The sequence below is a fragment of the Doryrhamphus excisus genome, linkage group LG19, assembly GCF_037039965.1.
Source record: "Doryrhamphus excisus strain RoL-2023G ecotype Guam linkage group LG19, RoL_Dexc_Guam_v1.1, whole genome shotgun sequence".
Classification (NCBI taxonomy): Eukaryota; Metazoa; Chordata; class Actinopteri; order Syngnathiformes; family Syngnathidae; genus Doryrhamphus; species Doryrhamphus excisus.
The window spans coordinates 16,437,731-16,458,181 of record NC_136375.1 but is presented as its reverse complement, the minus strand read 5'-3'; the positions used below and the strand labels follow the sequence as shown (position 1 = coordinate 16,458,181).

The window sequence follows — 20,451 nt, the reverse complement described above, 5'->3', positions numbered from 1 at the left end:
ATCCAATTTTCACCCCGATTTTGGTCTCCGCCAAGTACGATTCATAATTAATAAATGGACTATTGTCATGTGCTGCGCGGCGGTCGAGTGGTAAACGCGTAGACCTCACAGCTTGGAGACCCCAGTTCAATTCCACCCTCGGTCATCTCTGTGTGGAGTTTGCATGTTCTCCCCGTGCATGCGTGGGCTTCCACCCACGTTCCAGAAACATAGCTAGTTAATTGGCCTAACCCTAACCCCAAGACAGCTGGGATAGGCTCCAGCATTCCCCCTCGTGAGGATAAGCGGTAGAAAATGTATGAATGATTATTACTACTACTAGTAGTAGTAGTAGTAGGCTAGTATTAGCCTGTTTATTGGCTTGCTCATTAGCCTGCTTTTTCTCTATTATAAAAAAAATTGTCAGAGATTTTTTTGGCAAAAAAATAAAAATTAAAAAAATTATTTAATTATTAAATATTAATTATTTAGGGGAGCTTTAGAACATTTTAAAATAGGCCTAATGACGCCACTGGCCCTTAGAAGTAAAAAAAAAAAAACATGCTAGGTTAATTAGCGACTCCAAATTGTCCATAGGTATGAATGTGAGTGTGAATGGTTGTTTGTCTACTACTACTCGTAGTAGTAGGCTAGTATTAGCCTGCTTATTGGCTTGCTTATTAGCCTGCTTTTGCTCCATTATATAAAATTTGTCAGAGATTTTTTTTGGTAAAAAGAATAAAAAATTAAATTAAAAAATCAATTAAAAAATATCACTAAAAATATCAAATTATTTAGGGGGGCTTAAGAACATTTTAAAATAGGCCTAATGACGCCACTGGCCCTTAGAAGTAAAAAACAAACAAACATGCTAGGTTAATTAGCCACTCCAAATTGTCCATAGGTATGAATGTGAGTGTGAATGGTTGTTTGTCTATATGTGCCCTGTGATTGGCTGGCCACCAGTGACCCTTGTGAGGATAAGCGGTAGAAAATAAATGAATGATTGAATATTGTCATAATGTACTTTTGAAAAACCGCCAATCAAAGCACAATATTGCTTACCGCTGTGCAAGCTGTACACTGACTACTCCAAAGTACAGCTGTTCATCCATCCATCCATCTTCTTCTGCTTATCAGGGTCAGTCCACGCTTGGCGTGTTTGTTCCAAGAACAACGGCATGAACGGAGGGAGCCTTTTTTTAGTAGTATGAGCTGATCCCAATTGTACCAGTTTTCAAGTTTGGAGAGGGGGGGGGGTGAAATGTTCGCTCTGGCCAGATACTTTGTGGTAGCATGAGTGATTGAGTGACAGCCCTGAGGTTGAGCTGATGTGGGCAGTGACATAACAGCAGCACCTGTCACCATAACCTTGTGTGCCAGTGATGATCGCCTCCATTTTGGGGGTTTCATGTTTCCAAAGCGGTGCCAGTGTGTACTACTGTACTCTACTGTCTTTTTGTCTTCCGTCCCACGGCCCCTGAAGGGATAAGAGAGACATTGATGCGGGATAAAAAAGAACGGAAGATGGGAACATGCATGCATGCATGACAGCTGTTGTGTGTTGTTGTGTCATCTAGGGGGCTTAGGTGGGTATTATTTATGGATATGCAGACAAATGATAAAAGTTAGAGCGAGGATGCCTCTATGTGGACGGATCACGCTACAACGGGGGAACAAAAATACATTTCTGGGGATCACAATAGATGAAAATATGAGCTGGAAAACCTCATATTACAAATATACAACATATATTTTATATATACATATATATATATATATATATATGAAAAAAATATAAAAAATAAATTATAAATAAATGAATTAAACATCTATATATATAGATGTTTGGAAACATGGTAATGGAATGGAAACGTCTATATATACGTATATATGTATGTATACATATATATATATATATATATGTGTGTGTGTGTGTTTCTATTCATTTATTCATTTATAAATGGATAAATGAATGGATATATATATGTATATTTATAAAAAATTATAAAAAAATATGTAAAAAATTATATATATATATATATATTTATATATAAATTTCTAAGAAATATAAATTTCTTCTATAAATGTATAAAAAATTATATAAGAGAGACAGAGCGAGAGAGATATATCCATTCATTTATTTATAATTTATTAATACATATATATGTTTCCATTCATTTATTCATTATAGGATAAATTTACATTTACAGAATAAATGAATGGAATATTTATTTATTGATGAAAAATAAATTATGGAAACATATACGTATGTATATATAGATGTTTCCATTGATTTATTTATAATTTATTAATACATATATATGTTTCCATTCATTTATTCATTATAGGATAAATTTACATTTACACAATAAATGAATGGAATATTTATTTATTGATAAAAAAATAAATTATGGAAACATATATGTATATATAGATGTTTCCATTCATTTATTTATAATTTATTAATACATATATATGTTTCCATTCATTTAGTCATTATAGGATAAATTTACATTTACACAATAAATGAATGGAATATTTATTTATTGATAAAAAATAAATTATGGAAACATATATGTATATATAGATGTTTCCATTCATTTATTTATAATTTATTTATATATATATATATGTGTGTGTTTCCATTCATTTATTCATTTATCATAGTTCTAGCCATAGAGTGAACGTGCTGTGTGGCACCATCAGCAGGAAAACAAAGGTGGGGGGTGCGGTCTTGTCAGTCATCGCGAGCGGAAGCGGAAGCTCGGCCATCTCCTCGTACACCCAGGCTCCACCAGGGTCAGTCCACACTCAATTTTGGATGTTTCTTGTCCTGTCTTGTCAACCACTCGGCTCGTTTTGTCTTGTCATGTGACCATGTGAGACTTTAAAAAAAAAGCCGAATATGCTCCTTCTGAAGCCGGTGCCATTTTGAAGCCCCCGTTGGCGGTCGCAAACCAGCATCGGCTAGCTCCGTGCTAGCTAGCTAGCCCGCTAGCTAATCTCTCCCAAGTGCTACCTTTGACCGCTCACGCTGGTAGGTAACATAACACTCACATACACTCCGCCGTGCTTCGGTGTTGGAATTGAGGTTGTTTGAACTGGAATTTGTGCGTAGCCAACCTTTTTCGGAGGTTGCTTGTACTTTTTATACATGTTTAAAGCGGGAGGGCAAAGTGCTAGCCAACTAGCTCGGGTGAAGAACGGCTAGCAATGAGGGGCTAACATGAAGCTCGCGTGCATTAATGTCTGATTAGTAACTGTCGGTTTATCACTTTCTAAAAAACAAAAAGAAATGTGTACGTATATATAACCAAAATGGATGATGTCCGTGTATTATGACAGGGGTTTGCGGCTGTTGGTATCAGTAGGTGTGTCAAGCAAGGCAGGTTGCAGTGATGTGCTTATCTGGTGTCATGTCACTGGGCGGGGGGGGGGGGGGGCGCTGCTTCATGACACTTTTTCAGCTATCAATCATTCCATATTATATATTACAACACATGCATTACATGTAGCTGCTAATCATGCTAATCCACTTCTTTTATATTGCTTTTTGCAGCTCTGAAAGTGCAGAAAGATGCAAAGTTGGCTGCTCCGAAGTCACGCATAGCCACTTAGCAAGCGCCACTTGTGTGAACTTTGGAACGGAGACTGACGCAATGGTCCATAGTTATGCAAACCCTTGTCCTGTGTGCACATTTGCTTGGAGATATTCTATCTTCCTGAACACGGCGTGCCAGCTAGTAGAGAGCATGTTTTGCTAGCCAGCTGGTAATGTTATGTCTTAAGGCTTGTGGGGGGGGAAGCCCTTGAACCAGTATGAGAAAAATGTAGTAATATTACAAGAAAAGTTTGAATGAGTGGAACTATACAAACTTTATGATGACTTTTTTTTTAAACTTTGTCACATAACTGCATCAATTACAATACATTTATTCACTTCCTATATTGCATATGCACTCTATGCCAGTAGCCACATATACATGGACCCAAATATTCCAATTTCATTCGGGTTATTTGCTCTAACCTTTGTATACACCTCATTCCGAAAGAAAAGTGCCAATCCGAATGAATATATAATCGGATTCCCAGGGGTGGAATATTCCTTTCCCCAATCCGATTGAGGTATCTTGTACCGGAAAGTTGTCAGACTGCGTTGTTCTTCGTGGTCTTTTTCTTCTTCTGTTGTTTATTGGCGGTTGGCAAGCAGCTTTGGTGTGCGTTAGCGCCATCTGTGGAACAGAATCTAAACCCTTCTATACGCCATTAAAAACACTTTACTAGTACACAAACGTGTCTATTCGATAATGTTTCATTGTGGTGCACAACTTATAAATATCACTGCTTACTACGACTACTACTACGATTTTATTTCTATATATTGTATAAGAGAAATGTACATAACTAATGGTAGTACAAATAAAATAACATTATTTCCAGGCTTGTGCAGGCCACATGAAACAATATGGCGGGCCTTTAGTTTGACATGTGGTCTAGCCTCTAGCCTGCTCGTCAGGCTACTCCGTGGCGCCGCTACGCAGCAGCACAATGTTCATTAGAGTGTGAAAAAGGAGGTCTGAATTAGTAAATGAGTTGCTCTGCGGGAATGCGCTGTTGCACTGCTGCACTGTACTTTGTATTGTTGAAAAGAAATTGTCATTCACTAAGATGAACCGCTAAGTAAAAATCTACTCTTTCTGTTTACAACATTTGTTGTTTTCCAGTCATGTGTTCTTTTCCCTTGGTGAATATCTGCTTTGTCCTCATTTTATCACGCCCCCCTTTTGGAATGTTCTGCTCAGGCTTGTGTGTGTGTGTGCCTTGTAGCAGCAAACATCAAGTGACAATGTCATTGATATGTCATGTTTGTCTTATCCTGCTCCATAGTTTTCATCTGCTGGCGTCTGTGGCTGTCGGGATCCGATGTTGCCACGGGAAGAAAAGCGAGCCTGCTCTTTGTGAATGAGTGTTGCACAGGAGACAGACGTCAACGCAGACAAGAGGAGAGACTCTGAAGTCCGCATTATTCTTGTGTAACAGGTGGGCATGGCATTTTAACGTCCGTCCATTTTATTCCACTTATCCCGAGTCCGGAATTCCCGGTCTGTGCCCCCCCTGCTCGAAAGGACGTCTAATTTGCATCATCGGCCATCATGCAAAACTCTGGCCAGACTTAGACTCGTATAAAATGACACCAGAAGCGCTTTTATTTTTGAACGTAGCTCATCTTAGCCGTAAATACACATTATCCACACACACTGAACACAACTCCATGAGCGTCCTTCAAAATAAGAGCGCCGTTTGCCCAATGTCTGCCTAAAGAGTATCATAAAAATATCTTCCATATTTACAATTTGAGACGAGTCTATTTCGAGTCTAGGGTGAGGAGCTCAGTCAGTTGAGGTGGCTTGGGAATCTAGTCCGGATGCCCCCTGGACACCTCCCTGGTGAGGTGTTCCGGGCATGCCCAGCCGGGAAAAGGCCCCGGTGCAGACCTAGGACACGCTGGAGGGATTATGTCTCACAGCTGGCCTGGGAACGCCTTAGTGTCCTCCCGGTGGAGCTGGAGGAGCTGGCCGGGGACCGGGAAGTCTGGGCTTCCCTACTGAGACTGCTGCCCCCGCGACCCGGATAAGCGGAGGAAGATGGATGGACGAGTCTATTTTATTATATGGCTTAAGCTTTGTAGTTTTTTATACAAGACTCTGAATTTTCATTTGATATCGTTTTATATCGTCATATGGTGATACATCCCATAAATATCCTGATATCTGTTAAGGTCCATATTGGCCAACACTACTATATACATATCTGGAATTTTGGTTATTTTATTTCTGCAATGAGCCACATTCCGCAGTTGGCCCCTGTGCCACACTTTGGGCTTGGTTGTGGTAAACTTGCCTGGTTTTGTGCCACCACAGGGAACTTGTGCATGACGAGTTTTGCACTCGGCTGTAATGTCTTTTTTTCCCTTGCTACTTTGTAGACGTGCAGGGGTGGAGTTTGTAAACAGTTGCGTCTATCAGATTGGCGATGCAGTTATTTTGTAGTTTATAGTTTGTTGTTTTTGTGCCGATATTGGTGCCTGATATCAGTATGGGATTCGGACACCGCTCCTACCAAGTCAGGTGTGTCACAAAGAAGAGTACAATGCCATCTGCTGTATGAAGTTGTAATGATAAGCTACACGAACCGTCCCATCATAGTGTGTTTGCGAGCAAGGGCAAAGTTAGCAGCAAATGCATCTGTGGCGGGCTGTTCTCTTTCGGTAGAAACAACTTTTGTGTTTAATTGGCACTTCCGCTGTCTTTTTACCACTGCTCCTCAGATTGCAACAGAGCTTCACGGCTCGACGGTTGCCATGTCGACCTCATCGCTACGGCGACAAGTGAAGAACATCGTCCACAACTATTCGGAAGCTGAAATCAAGGTTGTATTTCATGCCTTTTGTCGCAACTGTATGCCGCGATGTCATATTATATTAAGTGTATGCGCTAGCGCAATTCACCGCTCCGCCAGCTTGTTTGCTGATGCTTTGCATTGGGAGTTAGTTGCCAAACGAACAGCACACGGGCGTGGCTCCGGAGTGGAATCTCATTCAAATATGACCTTTTGTTTAGGTTCGAGAAGCAACGTCCAATGACCCGTGGGGCCCCAGCAGCTCGCTGATGTCAGAGATAGCCGACCTGACCTACAATGTTGTGGCCTTCTCAGAAATCATGAGCATGGTGTGGAAGCGCCTCAACGACCACGGCAAGAACTGGAGGCACGTGTACAAGGTGCACACCGTTTTTACCTCCTCAAATAGTCCACAGTCCCCTTGATGAATCAACACCACACCCCAAATAGAAAAAGAATGGCAGGCCTACCACTAGATGGTTGCTCAATGTCATGATAGACACCATAACCACAGCAGCACGGCATCTGTAAAGCTGATGTTTGTCATTATGTGAGACATGAACACACTAGTGACAGCAAGGATATAAAAAGAGGCAGCTAAGAATGCACATAATGGGACACACCTCTTCCACCTATCAAGCCTCCTGAAAAAAAATCACAGTTTTCATAGTGTACAACATTGTTATTATTGTTATGACCAAGAACTACATTACTGGTGTAGTGACACCTCACTGGCGGCTAGCTACTAGCCAGCTAGCTTCACCACACACTCGCTTTCCTACATATATATGTATTATGACTATTAAGTATCATCGTTGTTGGGGAACAGAACTTTAGGCCAAAGTGAACAGCCTAACCCTAATAGATACCCGTTACTCTCTGCCCTTGAGTAAATGCATGTAGAGCGATGGTGTTCCTAACACATTTTGGCCCTGTGTCCCAGGCCATGACCCTGATGGAGTATCTGATCAAGACCGGTTCAGAACGTGTCGCCCAGCAGTGTCGAGAGAACATTTATGCAGTCCAGACCCTCAAGGACTTCCAGTACATAGACAGAGACGGCAAAGACCAGGTACACACACTGTGCACACACCACTGCCCACAAAGGTGTGGAAGCGAAGTGCAAAGTACTTTTGAGTATTTGTCGTAAACTTCCACCCTGCGGCGTCGAAAGCAAGTGAAGTGGCTTTGCAGAGCCAGCCATAAAATGTGCTTTATGAGGTGCTGATAACGAGACGTTTACAAGCGCTTGCACTCGCGCTCCGCAATGCAGCGTCATAAACGGGCCCCGCTAACTCTTTTTATGAACTATTGAATATTAGTGGCCTAAATGTTTGTATTTGTAAGCATACGCCTGCTTATCATTCCCCAGGGTGTGAATGTGCGAGAGAAAGCCAAACAGCTGGTGACCCTGTTGAAAGACGAAGAGAGACTACGCGAAGAGAGGATCCACGCCCTCAAAACCAAAGAGAAGATGGCACAGACATCCAGTGGTGAGCATCCTTCAAATGCTTTACACCCAGCATGGGGTGTCTATTACGTCCATATATATTTAACATTTTGATACCGTTCCATGCGGTCACAGACGATTCGATTCAACAGTTACATTTGTGGATGTAGTCATGAATCATGATAAACCTAGAAATTTCCTGCAGAAATTTTGATGGGGAAATGAGCAAAAATGCTAACATGCTAACTTTCAGCATGCAAGATTGCGCTCTGCATCTGAAGTGCCAAGCCCGTTTTATAATGTCCCTGCATCATGCCATGTCTCTATTAGCCTTTAGGAATGCGAACATTTGACAAAGTGTGTCCAACAATGGGTGCCCCTCCCTGGTCAGGCGTGGTTGCAGGAAGCAGCCCCACACCGCGGTTTGCCTGATCCACCGCAGCGGTGCATCACAGCGGGGTGGAGGGGGGCCCGTGGGTGGAATAAATTAAAACAGACCGTTTTGGCGGGAAGCACAAATCCAAGGAAATTCAACTGGAATGGATGCACATTCTGGAAGATCAAGAAAGCATTGTGTGTAGCTGCTCTATATGAGTCCACAACGCAATACAAAGGGTTGAAAAATGAGCATAATAGTCCTCTTTAATGTTGCTAGAAATGGAAGCGGAGCCACCAAACCTATTATTATTATTATTATTATTATTATTACAATAAAATGGATCATATCTATGTATTTATCTGTACTGTACAGACAGAAGGGGAAACTGAAACCAGATAAATGCAACAGAATGGAGAGCAATGAAGCATACAAATCCATACATGTTGGCGGGTCTGCACTAATATTGCCTCTCGCGTCCCCCCCGACAGTTCACCGTGCCACCCCCAGGGGGGCCCGCCCCACTTTTTGAGTCGGACTGGTATAAATATAGTAAATACATTTATGTTATGCATCTACATATTCATATAAATCCAGCTTCTTCGGCGCCCTCAGCACCCAACCTGGGGGGGAACCTGTCACTGGCCTCTCACTCCGGAGGGGCCGACCCCGAGCAGGCGTGGCCACAGAGCTCCGGAGAGGAGGACCTGCAGCTCCAGTTGGCTTTGGCCATGAGTAAAGAAGAAGCGGAGCAGGTAAGCCGATAACGGCGTCTGAATGCCTACTGACTGCAAATATGTCAGCACGAGTGTATGCGCATAAACATTTAGCCATGTTAACAGCTAGCTTGGCTCTCATCATGTAACCCCTGACCTCCCCCAGACGAGCGTGGACCCTCTGGAGGACGCAGAGCTGTGCTATGCAATCACACTCAGCAAAGAGATGCTCCAAAAGGTTAGGGGAGGGGCAGAGAGTGTGCCCAAATGGCTAGCTAGCCCGCCATCTTTTCTTTCTGTCCCCTGAAATTGATGCTACTGTCCAATCAGTTGATGAATTTATTATTCGTTTTCCTTAAAAGTAGCCTTGCATCCGTCTATAGTCATAGTGTTGCTCCATTTTCACAACTATACTCTGCTTTCTCTGGTCCAGATCATGTCACGGGTTTGTAAACTTTGGGTTCTTCACCCCTGGTTTGTTTTTGTGGTTGCAGTAGTCCCTCGTTTATGACGGTTCATTGTTTCCATACTTTACCCGAAAAGTGAATTTCCTCAAAGAAAGATCCAACATCAGCAAACAGTCAGCAGAGAGGCGGTTGGCATCTAAAAAGCAATTTAGTTGGGACATGCGTATGCCAAGGTACCATGGTGTAATGCCAAGGTACCATGGTGTAATGCCGAGGTACCATGGTGTAATACCCGCACTGCACCAGTACCGCCTCTCAGTTGACAAGAAAGCCAACCAGGGGAGAAGCAAGCAGTTTTAAAAGCGGCAAAGGCTGCCAGACTGAAAGCACAAGAAATACAACCTGTAGTTGATGATTTGAATCCAAATGATTGAATTTTGGGAGGTGCTGTACAAAGCGCATATGTAATCACTTTACACCGGCCGCTAGTAACGTGGAGGGAGGTTGTTTCTGCACCCTCATCTGTGGACAAGACAGACAGAACAGAGCTGGAGGTGGGCGTCCATCTGTCTCTCCTTCTCTGGAGACTCGGGTGAACGGTGAACATCCAGCAGCAACACAATGTTTTGGCATGACTACTGTTGGATGAGAAACACTGTACAGCGAACACAGTCCACATCTACTCTTCTTTAGCTGAGAGGTGTCACCCCCATGACCTCACTTCCGCAATGAGACTGAACTGCAACAGCCAGTTGGTCATAGCTGGCACCATCAACTATAAATGCCATTTTTGCCGTGTTACCGTTAGCTTTCAAAACAGGAACAATGTAGATGAAAATGACAATATAAAACACATTCAAGTAAAGTTTATGAATCACATCAGGGCCATTTTTAACATTGCGCTTTTATCAGAATATACAATCCGAATACCAGTGTCAGCCTGATCTCCCACCGTGACCTCCCGCAGAGCCGTGCACTGGCATCATGGCTGTCTGTATGTGCACGTGTGATTGACAGGAGGAGCGACTACGCAGAGGCGATGACTTGCGGCTGCAGATGGCCATCGAGGAGAGCAAGAGGGAGAAGGCCAAGCCGGAGGAGGTGTGTCTCTGTCTCGCTGTCACTCACAGCATCCTCCAAGCATATTCTTCACCACCATTGGCACCAACCATCATGGTGTAGTTTGCATCATTGGCCATGATAACATTGTTGTGTTATTAGTATCAACATTGCATCTAATATGAAGAATGATTTCTCATATTAACTAGTGTTCCAAAAGTTACCACTTTATTTGGTTGACACCTAATTTTCCATAAATTACAGCCTATTTTTTTAATATTACCACTTTTTTTATATGTATATTTCCATGTTTTGCTACTAAAATGATGTAATTTTTCCTTATTATACTATGATCTTATCCTTATCCTGTTTTTCTGTTTATTGCTTTTTATTGTACTATATTTTTAGTTATCTTGTCAAATTCTATGCAATTCTATATCTAGAATGGGCTGCGGGCCAGTCAAAACCAACTATGGGCTGCCGAGGGCACCCTGGCCACCCTTTGGACACCCCATGCCGTAGCACGATGGCCGCTCACGACTCCTTGTGGCGTATTGGAGCATAACCTCTAAATGATAAGCGTACGTTGTGTGCTGTGCAGAGCGCTCTCATGGAGCTGAGTGCAGTGGACCCCTGGGGGGCCCCTGCTACTGCCGCCGCCGGCATCCCCTCTGTGGGCTCTGCCGGCCCCTCCCCGCCGCCGAGCCTCGCCATCGCAGCGTCAGGCCCGTGGAGCACAACTGCCACGGATCCATGGGGAGTCGCCTCACCGACCTCCCCTACCAGCTCCGACCCCTGGGGCGGAGGGCAGCCGCCGCCCGCTGTAGCCCCGCCTCCTGACCCCTGGGGGGAGACGGCCAACAGAGTTAACAACGTGGACCCCTGGGGAACCTCAGGTAGGCTTGATTTTAGCACAGCAGCCTCGTCGCCATGCGTTCACATTGACTGGCATGCTTTCTGCTCGCTTAGCAGCAAAGCATGCACTCAGTTCATTCTCCTTCTGTGTCTGAAGCAGGATGCAAGTCCTCTTCTTTGTACTCAGGACTGGCTGGCTGTTTGACAAGCAGTGTGCTCTACTTTTAAAAAGAAATGTCATCATAAATACAAATGCAAGCCTCTGTTTAGAAAGCAGCCCAGTCTCCTGTTCCCTCCTTAATGGGGATTTGTACCTGTAAGGTGTTTTGTTAACCCTCCCCCCCTTCCCTCCCACCCCTGCATTCCCCCCACCCCACCTGTAGCTGTGACACCCCCCAGTGTCGACCCCTGGGGCCCCACGGTGCCACACAGCACCTCCTCCTCAGGGGTGCCAGTAGACCCCTGGGCAAAGGATGGTGCTGTCCCTGCCTCTGACCCACTCACCTCTGACCTCTGGAGTGGCACCAGCAAACACACAAACGGCACAGGTACACTCACACTGATGACTTACACGCACACAGACTAGCCAAGCTATGATTGCTTGAAAAGAACTTTATTTGGCACTCGTGGACCTGCAGGAGGTTCCAACGTAGAGCTTGAAAATTCAAAAAGAAGAACTGGGAGTGAGATTTAATTCAAAAGCAGCATTCAAGTGAAATGTGGACTGAATGGGATTAGGCTCAGGTATTCACACTCATGATCTCTTCATGGCTAACACTAAAAATCGTTCTCCCGTTGAACATCTTTCAAACAGCAGTACTATTTGACACAAACCCAAATGTTATGTCTGTTTTAGAGGCATTTAAGTTTAATTACTAACGCACGGGAAGTTCATTGCGTCATCATGTTGTTTTTACTTTAAAATAACACAATAAATTCCTGCTACATTTAGAGAGAGAAAGAGTTTGTACATTTGTATATAAACTGTTAGAAAACTCACCAGGAGCTTGTCAACGGAAATCACGGGAAGTCATTCCCCAATATAAGCGTCTGACCCGATACAAGGCTTATATCATCACACAGCATAATTTAACACTCAAAAGGCAGCTTGTGAGCTCAGCGTGGCAGCCGTTGGCCAGTCAACTGCTATGCTGGGGCAAAATGCATTATTTGCTATGTCTGAGTGTTAAGTTGCTGAGTGATGATGTTAGCATTCTATCCGATATGATGCCGTTATTTTTTATTTCATCGTGAGCTCCCTTTTGTAGCTCTTGACTGACTCGCGCCAAAGAAAGAGCCGCCCTTTCCTCACTGACTGGTATTTCAACCATTATTGATAGTTCTGAAGTGTCTCAAAATTAGAATGTGGTCATAAATTAGCCGCACAGCCGTGTAAGCCGCGGGGGTTCAAAGATGGAGAGGAAAAAAAAGCAGTGCCTCATAGAGCGGGAATTGTAGTACTTTGCCAAAAGAAAGTAAAGGAAGGCTGTTAAGACTCAACATCTACGCAGGATAAAATACAAGGTAGTAAGAGTAAGGTGTGAGACAGGAGAACACCGACCTTAGCAACGCCAGCATAGCTATGAGATGCCAAAATGCAAACATTGGCAGAGCTTTATTTTAGGATGTGTAGCAAAGCCTGCTTTTTCCCAAAGCAATCTTCCGATTGGCCTATGGAGGATGCGGGGCAGAGGACACGATGAGCACTTGAAAAGCGGAGCAAGGAAGTGGGTGGGTGACGGACACGCAGGAAACGGCGTGGAACAAGCAGGAAAACGTCAGATGATGCAAGACTATTCCTCCTTGCCTTCGTAGGAGATGCGGAGCGGCGAGAGTCGTCAGCGACTGGCTGCAACAGCACCAGCTCCCCTGTGCCCTTTGACCTCTCCTCCCTGGGTTCCTCCCTACCAGTTCGCAAGACACCAGAGTCCTTCCTCGGACCCAACGCGGCTCTGGTGGATCTGGACTCGCTGGTGTCGTCCAAGCCGAAACCCAAACAGCCGCCGCCTCCTTCCATCTCGTCATCGGCAGCGCACAACCCCTTCCTACAGAGCACAGGTCTCTGCCACCTTTGGTACCATGAAGGTGTTGTTGTGGTCCAGGTTCTCACTCTTTACCTGCTCTTCCCCAGGTTCGTCCCCTGCCCCCGGCATGGCTGTGACCCCAGGCAGTACCATCTCCAGCCGTGGCGTTTCCCCAACGCCGGCCTCCTCCAACCCTTTCAGCGTGGCGCCCGCCATGGCCTCCATTTCACCTCAGCCCTCGTCGCTCGGCCTGAGCGGCCTTCGCACCAGCCCCGTGCCCCCCAATCCCATGCTGGGCATGGTGCCGCCCGGCATGGGCCTCGGCCCCATGGGCACGCCGGGTTTGGGACTGGGCATGATGCAGGCCAGCCCCATGGGGATGGGCTACAGCGGGCTCTCCCCCATGGCGCCGCCCGGATCAACTATGCTGGGGCCCGCAGGGGCGGCGCCCCCTCAGCTGATTCTGGGCACAGGAGGGATGATGGGCGCGGGAGGACCCGTGGGAGGTGCGGGAACGACGACGGCGGGAGCGAGCACCAATCCTTTTCTTCTTTGAGGGCGTGTCACCACTCACCTGTCATACGTACCTGCTGCTCCCTTTTAAACACACAGCTTTACTTCACCTTGTCCAAACGCATTTCAACCCCCCCCCCCACAAAGAAGACATTATTTATTTTCTTCATGTCTCCCTTTGATCCTGGCAGGAGGCCACACCTCCTCCTCCAATGAAGACAAACACTGAAGAGTGCATGAAGAATTATGATTTTTTTTTTTTTATTTTTATTTAAACACCCGACGATGGACTGCAAATGAATCTATTTCACTTAATTTAAAGATCATTTATTCCTGCTGGAGACTGAAACGTGACCATGCCATGCCTGGGAGACAACACGTTGGGAGAAATATTTCAAAAAGGCCTTCTTGTGTCTCCACACGTCGTCTTTTCTTCTTGTGTTTCATCGGTTGATGTTTTGGTCCTGTGTTGTTATTCATCGTCGGCGATGTGTGAAAGGGGGCTATGATTGCCATGCCAAGGGTCGGCGTCCACGTCATTTCACGTCCTGCAGAGCCGCACTGTCCTCGCCTTTCATCTGCGTTGCAGGGAGCCCATGCTCGTCTCTTTCATTGACACGTTTCTTTTCTATCGAGACAAATGATCTATATCTATACCGGGTCAGGTTTCGTGTGGTGTTGCCTGTGAACATTCACATTTGAAAATGGAGGAAAAAAAATCATTTCAAGAAAAACTGGGCAGACAGGATTGGGATCACAGCCGCTTTCATGCTTGTGCTGTACTTTTATTGTCTTGATCCCATTGCAATTTCTACTGCTGCACAGTACAATAATGTGACCAGAATAAATGTATATTTTATTTTCCTTGACCTCGTTGCTCTTCCAATGTCATACCAGCAAACACAGACAACTCTGATGTGGAGCAGGGGGCAGGCGCGGGGGTCCGTCCAGACGCCGGGGAAAATGAAAGATTTCATCTCCGCTGTGTCGTGGAGGTGAAAGGACCAATGTTGGCTGGTTTTTACACCTTTCTTAAACGTCCTTCCTGTATGACCTTGTTATTCATATAATATTACATCTTACCTCCGGCCTAATTTTTTTGTTTTTCATATGACAAATAGCTTTTATCTTGAATAGTTCAACAGGATACTGCCGAAATGACTTTTTCCACGTAACATTACAAGCTTCTTGTAAAATGACCTTTTAAAAAATAGTTAATATTTTGATAAATTGCTTTTTTTTTAATTTTGCAAGTATTTCTACTGAATTTTTGTCAATTTTCAGTTTTATTCTCAGAATATTTTAACGTCATTTTTAACTTGTGAAACCAACTTAGTTCTTTTTGTTATATGGCCTTTTTTTCTTCAATATTTCACATTTTTGGTACTAAAATGATGTCATATATATGACATCGTTACAACCTGTTTTTCGATTCGCTTCCAAGTTCTTATCTCAATATTTTAAATTTCCTGTACAATTAATGCAGGTCTTTTCATTTTTGCTGTTTTGTTCTTGTATTGTGTTTAGAGTACGGTGCCGGCCACCGATGGCCCCCGGGCAGCACTTTGGACACCCCTGATGGTGGTACAATGGCTTCCCCGATCAGGCCAGCAGAGAATCCCAGTCAAAGTCGTCCTGGATCTCCTCACTGTTGCTGTGGAGGCTCTTGAAAGGAGGACGCTGTCGTGCTGTGGCTGCGGGAGGCTGTGACCCACCTGGGAGGCACGCAACACAACCTCTATTCAGTAAAGGTGTGGAAAATAATCCATATTAATCGATACATGGATGCGCATGCACGCGATGCGATGCGAGTGCATTGGCTCATTCGCCGGGTATGGATGCAATTGGGTGGAATCGAGATTTATCGCGATGCGTTTGCTGGTATCGGTAAAAATCAGATGCAAGCGCCGTTTTATTCATGTTAAACCTCACCCCATATGCTGTTCCCCAGGCGCCATGAATGCACCATCATTGTTTGGCGTTTTGTATTGAGTGGCAGTAGCCAACCACAACCAGCAGATGGTGCTGTGTTGCAGCTGACTGACCAGTGAATTGACTCATTTTATAAATGGATTATTTTTGTGGTGAGCATAGAACTACACTTGAAAAAAAAAACATTAAAACCCTGTAGACATGAATTAACATCCCAATAATTAAAAACTCATATTACCATATGTAGTAGATATAAGAGAAAAGACAAAGAAAACCTATTATCACCTTCCAAATATGCTTTTTAACATTATTGGAGCTCTCCAGACATAAAATAACACCCCTATAGTCACCTGTTGACTCCTATTACTCAGTGTAATACACATAATGAGAAACTATGACATCACCTAAATACATTTTAAACACTTCTACAATAGTACTATACTATAATAGCAAGGCATGCTGGGTAACTAAAGCATAATGTTAGTTTTTCCTACCAGCTGAGTTTGCAGGCTGCGTCTGCAGGGGCCGATGAGGATTGTGCCCATGCGCGTGCAGGGGCCTGCGGGGTAAAGGCGCCCAGCCGGCGGGGGCGTAGTGGAGGGGCGCGGGCTGGGCGAGAGACGATGGCGGATTGGAGATGTGATGTGCGGCGAGGGCCAGTGGGGAGTGACTTCCTGGTGTGATCATGCCTTTCTGAGCGAAGAAGCGGTTGAGGGAGTCGCAGAGGGATGTGAAGAGGGCGGGGTCCAGCGCCCAGTCGCACAGCTCCGCTTGGCGCATGCTCTCAAGCAGGTCTGGAGGCACAAAGTATGTCAGGAGACCGTGGTAGTACACACAGTACAGTACCATAGGAGTACATGGGGGTGGCTTGTTTGCCTCTGGTTTAAATAAATCACTTAATTGAATGAAATATAAATTGAAAAAGAAACACCAAACAAATAGAAAAACTTTAAAAATTAAAAAATTTAATTAAAAATATTCTAAAATAAAACTAAAGTAAAAATAATTAATGGGGACACACACTTTCCCCAATTTTCTGACCTATAAACGTAGTTAAAATGTAGTATTTTCATGTTAAACCATGCCAAAGTTTCAGATAATTATACTTAAAAATATAGTTTTCCAAATTGGGTGGGTGGGCCGAGTGGGGTCTGACCCGGGTGGCTGCTGAGGTCAATGTTGGCCCAGTCCAGGTTGCTGGCGATGCGGAAGCTCTCCTTCAGGGAGTCGGTGTTGGCCAACCAGTCAGCTGGCACCGCTGCCGGGGAACACGAGAAGGGAACACCGGCGTCAGAACATGTGGATGCAGGTCTGATGGTACGACGTCCCACCACACGGGGTCCTCCAAATCACGCCCAGAAGTATCCCAGTAGAACGACGGGTGCTCTAACACCCCAAGAAGGCTGGGTACTTTTGACTGCCGTTTGGTGCGTACACACAAAAACGACAGTCGGGACCCCTTTCCCCAACCCGAAGGGTGTCAGGGGGGCTATTACTAAGCCCACACCAGCTTGGCGCCTCTACCCTGCAGAAACTCCAGAGTCGAACAATCATTCTTTATAATGGTATAAAAATAGGTGAAGCGTTTTTGTATCCATGTTAAAACATATTTCTCCTCGTCATCCTCCGTGATTCATTTACAGCCGCCTAACTTCCGCCTTCATTCAGCACGCACAATTGCTAGCAGCTAGCCAACATCGTACATCGTACACGATGGGCGGATTCTCCCTTAGCCAATCAGGACTGTTGGGGCTCTGTATTTAGCCGGCAACAGACGAACTGAACACGTCTTCAACTCTCACACCGCATCGTCCTGTACTATGTGTGGAGCCTTAGCCGATGCATGAACTACTACTAGTACTACTACTAGTACTACAAGAGTGGCATACGCTTGAGGACTTACTGTACTGTGTAAGGCGCGGTGTGTCGCTAGGGGGCGCAGCTGATGCTCCCGTGGACTGGTGAGGAGACATGGGCTGGAGGACCGGGGTGTGAAGTGGAGTGTTGTCATTGGTGGACAGCGTCTGGGAAGCGACATCCACTGCGGAAGAAGACGTGAAGAAGTCACCGTCCCAGGTTGGAGGAACGCAAGTAGTTTGGAAGCGTACTCGCTACCTGGACCTTGTGGGCCCGCGCGCCCCCTCATGCTCATGAAAAGAGACTTAAAGGACGCGTAAAGGTCGGGCATCTCATCGAAGGTGAATCTGAGCGGGGGGTCGGCCGAGGAGTCCGGTGGAGGAGCGATGGGGGCCAGGGCCGCAGACGACAAGGCGAGAGCCGGGGGGTCGGAGTTGGAAACGCAAGAGGGAGCAGGAGGACATGCTGGTCCTAAGCGGGCAGGGAATGTCAGACAAACACTGGCAGGAGTAAGGGGGGGAGCAGGGAGAGCGGCGGGGGCGTCGATGGGGGCGGCGGGTGGACGAGGGGCAGGAGACGGCGTGTAGGGTCGCTGCAAAAACACCACAATATTTCAAATCCATCTATGAAAACAACTCAAGTTAGATTCCAAAGCTACCTTGCATGGGGGAGACTCTTCATTTGGTACACTGCCTTCTTTGTGGGAGGGGGGGCAAGGAGAAGCTCTTCCTGTTGGGACTTGTGCAACCTGGAGTTTAAAAAATACAAACACTAATGTAAAAGAATTTAATGAACTACTTAAAACTACAAATAAAACAAAATGACGTTTTAAAAGTTAAAAAAACCCAACTCGAAATAAAATTAAATAAAAGTAAAAAAACAACACTACATAAAAATGTAATGACACTTAAAAACAATTAAGTAAAAAATCAACTCAAAATAAAATTAAAGAAAAGTCAGAAAAAAATTAACACTACAAAAAATTCAATGACAAATAGATAAACAAAATTTAAAATAACAAAATAAAATTATAGAAGTTAAAAAAAACTAAAAAAAATAAAGCCACTACATAGACATACACTACACACTACATAGAAAATATTAATTTTAAAAATAAAAATGGAAACAAACAAAAAGATGTCGAACACAACAAACTAAAATAAAAAACATTAAACCAAATAAAATTAAATAAAAGTAAAAGAAACAAACACTACATAAACATGTAATGACAGACTTTTTTAATTTAACTCAAAATAAAATTTAAAAAGTCAGAAAAAATTTAACACCAAAAAAATTAAATGACAAATAAATAAACAAAAATTAAAATAACAAAATGAAATTATAGAAGTTAAAAAAACTAAACTAAAAAACTTAAAACAAATAAACTACATAGACTTATAAATACACTACACACTACATAGAAAATATTAATTTTAAAAATAAAAATGGAAAACAACTAAAAGAACAAACTACAACAAACTAAAATAAAAGTCAAAAACAAAAAATAATTGTAATAATAAAATGTGGAAAACACTGAATAAAAACTCAGAACAATAAATCAACATTAAAAAAAACAAGAAAATGGATGCAGACACGAGAAGAAAAGTAAATGAATGAAATGAAGGGGGGAAAAAAGGTAAAAGTGTGACTTGGTGACTAAGGTGGCTTTCATAAACATTCCCAAGCAGTACTGAGCAGGAAGAACACACACCCACCCTCTCTCTCTCCTTTTCCTCCACGGGATGAGGACGCTTGGGCGCCCTGGCTTGGTTGACCCCACCCGGTCCATCCATCGTCCAGTAGGAGCCCTGGAAAAGCATCACATGTCTCCAAGGGCGTCTTCCTGAGGATATATCCAGCATACGCTATCCTAGATCCCTGGCAAACTGGGAGCATACTCACCTTCCCGGGGTGGCTGTGCGGACGAGGAACTTTCCTGAAGCATTTATTCAGGGACAGATTATGCCGAATGGAGTTCTGGGAAGAAAATATTAGGTCACAAAATGATCACACGATGAAAACCGCAGGCTTCTCTACACATCTTAAATCAAATGACATTCCGAATGACACAAACATGAATGAAAAAGTTGATTTGGTAGTAAAGAGTCGCTAAGGAAAAGGAAAGTGGAAGTGAAGATCAGACGGTTGAATGCCAGAGGGGGTCATGGAGTCGGTGCGCTGTTACACGTACCTTCCATCCTCGTCCCGTGCGGTTGTAGTAGGGGAATGTGTCGCTGATCCAGGTGTAGATGTCGTTCAGGCTCAGCTTCCTTTCCGGTGCGGCGCTGATCGCCATGGCGATAAGGGTGGCGTAGCTGTGGGGGGGTTTGCCTTTAGTGCTGGCAAGGGAGGGGGGGTCTGGGAGTGAAGCCGAGACATCCGTGCCTCTGTCCCTCCTCTTCTCTCCCCCTCGCTCTCGACCCGAGCGCAGGCTGCTGACTCCCAGTTGGGGCAGCCAGTCGATGCTGGTGAGACTGGAGTCCAGGTTGGAGGCCATGTTGGGAGTCTGGGGAGGAAGCGCGGGTGAGTGACGGCGAGGAGGGCTGGAACGCAACACTCCTGTTACGCACACAGCATTGCGCTTGTGCACGGTCAGCGGAGGGCTGAAGGCCTTGGAAGGTTTGCCACTGACTTCCTCAGCGCAACGTGAAAAGCCCCCGCAACACCCGACAGCCCTGACTCACCTCCTCACCTTCACATCTCCCTCCTCGGCATTCCCATCCCCTCGGAGACCTCGGCACTATCAAGTTTTGTGGAAGTTTTGCCGTAAGCTCTCTCTCTCTCTCGGCAGAGCTTCCTTTTTCTTCCCCTCCCTTTCTGCCTGTGCAGGAATGACGTCGTAAGCTCCGCCTTCCTGGATGACATCATCTCTTCCAGCACC

At 44.7% G+C, this 20,451-nt stretch overlaps 2 protein-coding genes across 8 annotated transcripts; one reads left to right on the top strand and one right to left on the bottom strand.

The window, feature by feature from the left end:
* Positions 1 to 2,700: 2,700 nt before the first annotated feature.
* epn1a (epsin 1a) lies at positions 2,701 to 14,650 on the top strand. Of its 5 annotated transcripts, none has more exons than XM_058056066.2 (13): positions 2,701 to 2,781; positions 4,870 to 5,022; positions 6,311 to 6,412; positions 6,603 to 6,761; positions 7,325 to 7,453; positions 7,754 to 7,874; positions 8,805 to 8,962; positions 9,090 to 9,161; positions 10,348 to 10,431; positions 10,991 to 11,285; positions 11,628 to 11,792; positions 13,060 to 13,302; positions 13,376 to 14,650. In XM_058056066.2, exons 3-13 carry the CDS (start codon positions 6,344 to 6,346, stop codon positions 13,822 to 13,824), a joined length of 1,944 nt encoding a protein of 647 aa, XP_057912049.2. In that variant the 5' UTR covers positions 2,701 to 2,781; positions 4,870 to 5,022; positions 6,311 to 6,343; the 3' UTR covers positions 13,825 to 14,650. The 5 variants fall into 5 exon arrangements, with proteins under 5 accessions (XP_057912049.2, XP_057912050.2, XP_057912048.2 ...); XM_058056067.2 differs by having other exon boundaries at positions 2,741 to 3,019; positions 8,823 to 8,962; XM_058056065.2 differs by having other exon boundaries at positions 2,741 to 3,019.
* Positions 14,050 to 20,397, bottom strand: foxj2 (forkhead box J2). Of its 3 annotated transcripts, none has more exons than XM_078799170.1 (10): positions 20,263 to 20,397; positions 19,762 to 20,076; positions 19,473 to 19,547; positions 19,286 to 19,378; positions 18,229 to 18,318; positions 17,829 to 18,162; positions 17,617 to 17,754; positions 16,870 to 16,971; positions 16,208 to 16,507; positions 14,050 to 15,496 (listed from the first exon to the last, which is right to left on the bottom strand). In XM_078799170.1, the coding sequence occupies exons 2-10, from the start codon at positions 20,065 to 20,067 to the stop codon at positions 15,384 to 15,386; spliced, it is 1,551 nt and encodes a 516-aa protein (XP_078655296.1). In that variant the 5' UTR covers positions 20,068 to 20,076; positions 20,263 to 20,397; the 3' UTR covers positions 14,050 to 15,383. The 3 variants fall into 3 exon arrangements, with proteins under 3 accessions (XP_078655296.1, XP_057912054.2, XP_078655297.1); XM_058056071.2 differs by having other exon boundaries at positions 20,255 to 20,386; XM_078799171.1 differs by having other exon boundaries at positions 18,229 to 18,309; positions 19,762 to 20,337.
* Positions 20,398 to 20,451: the final 54 nt, after the last annotated feature.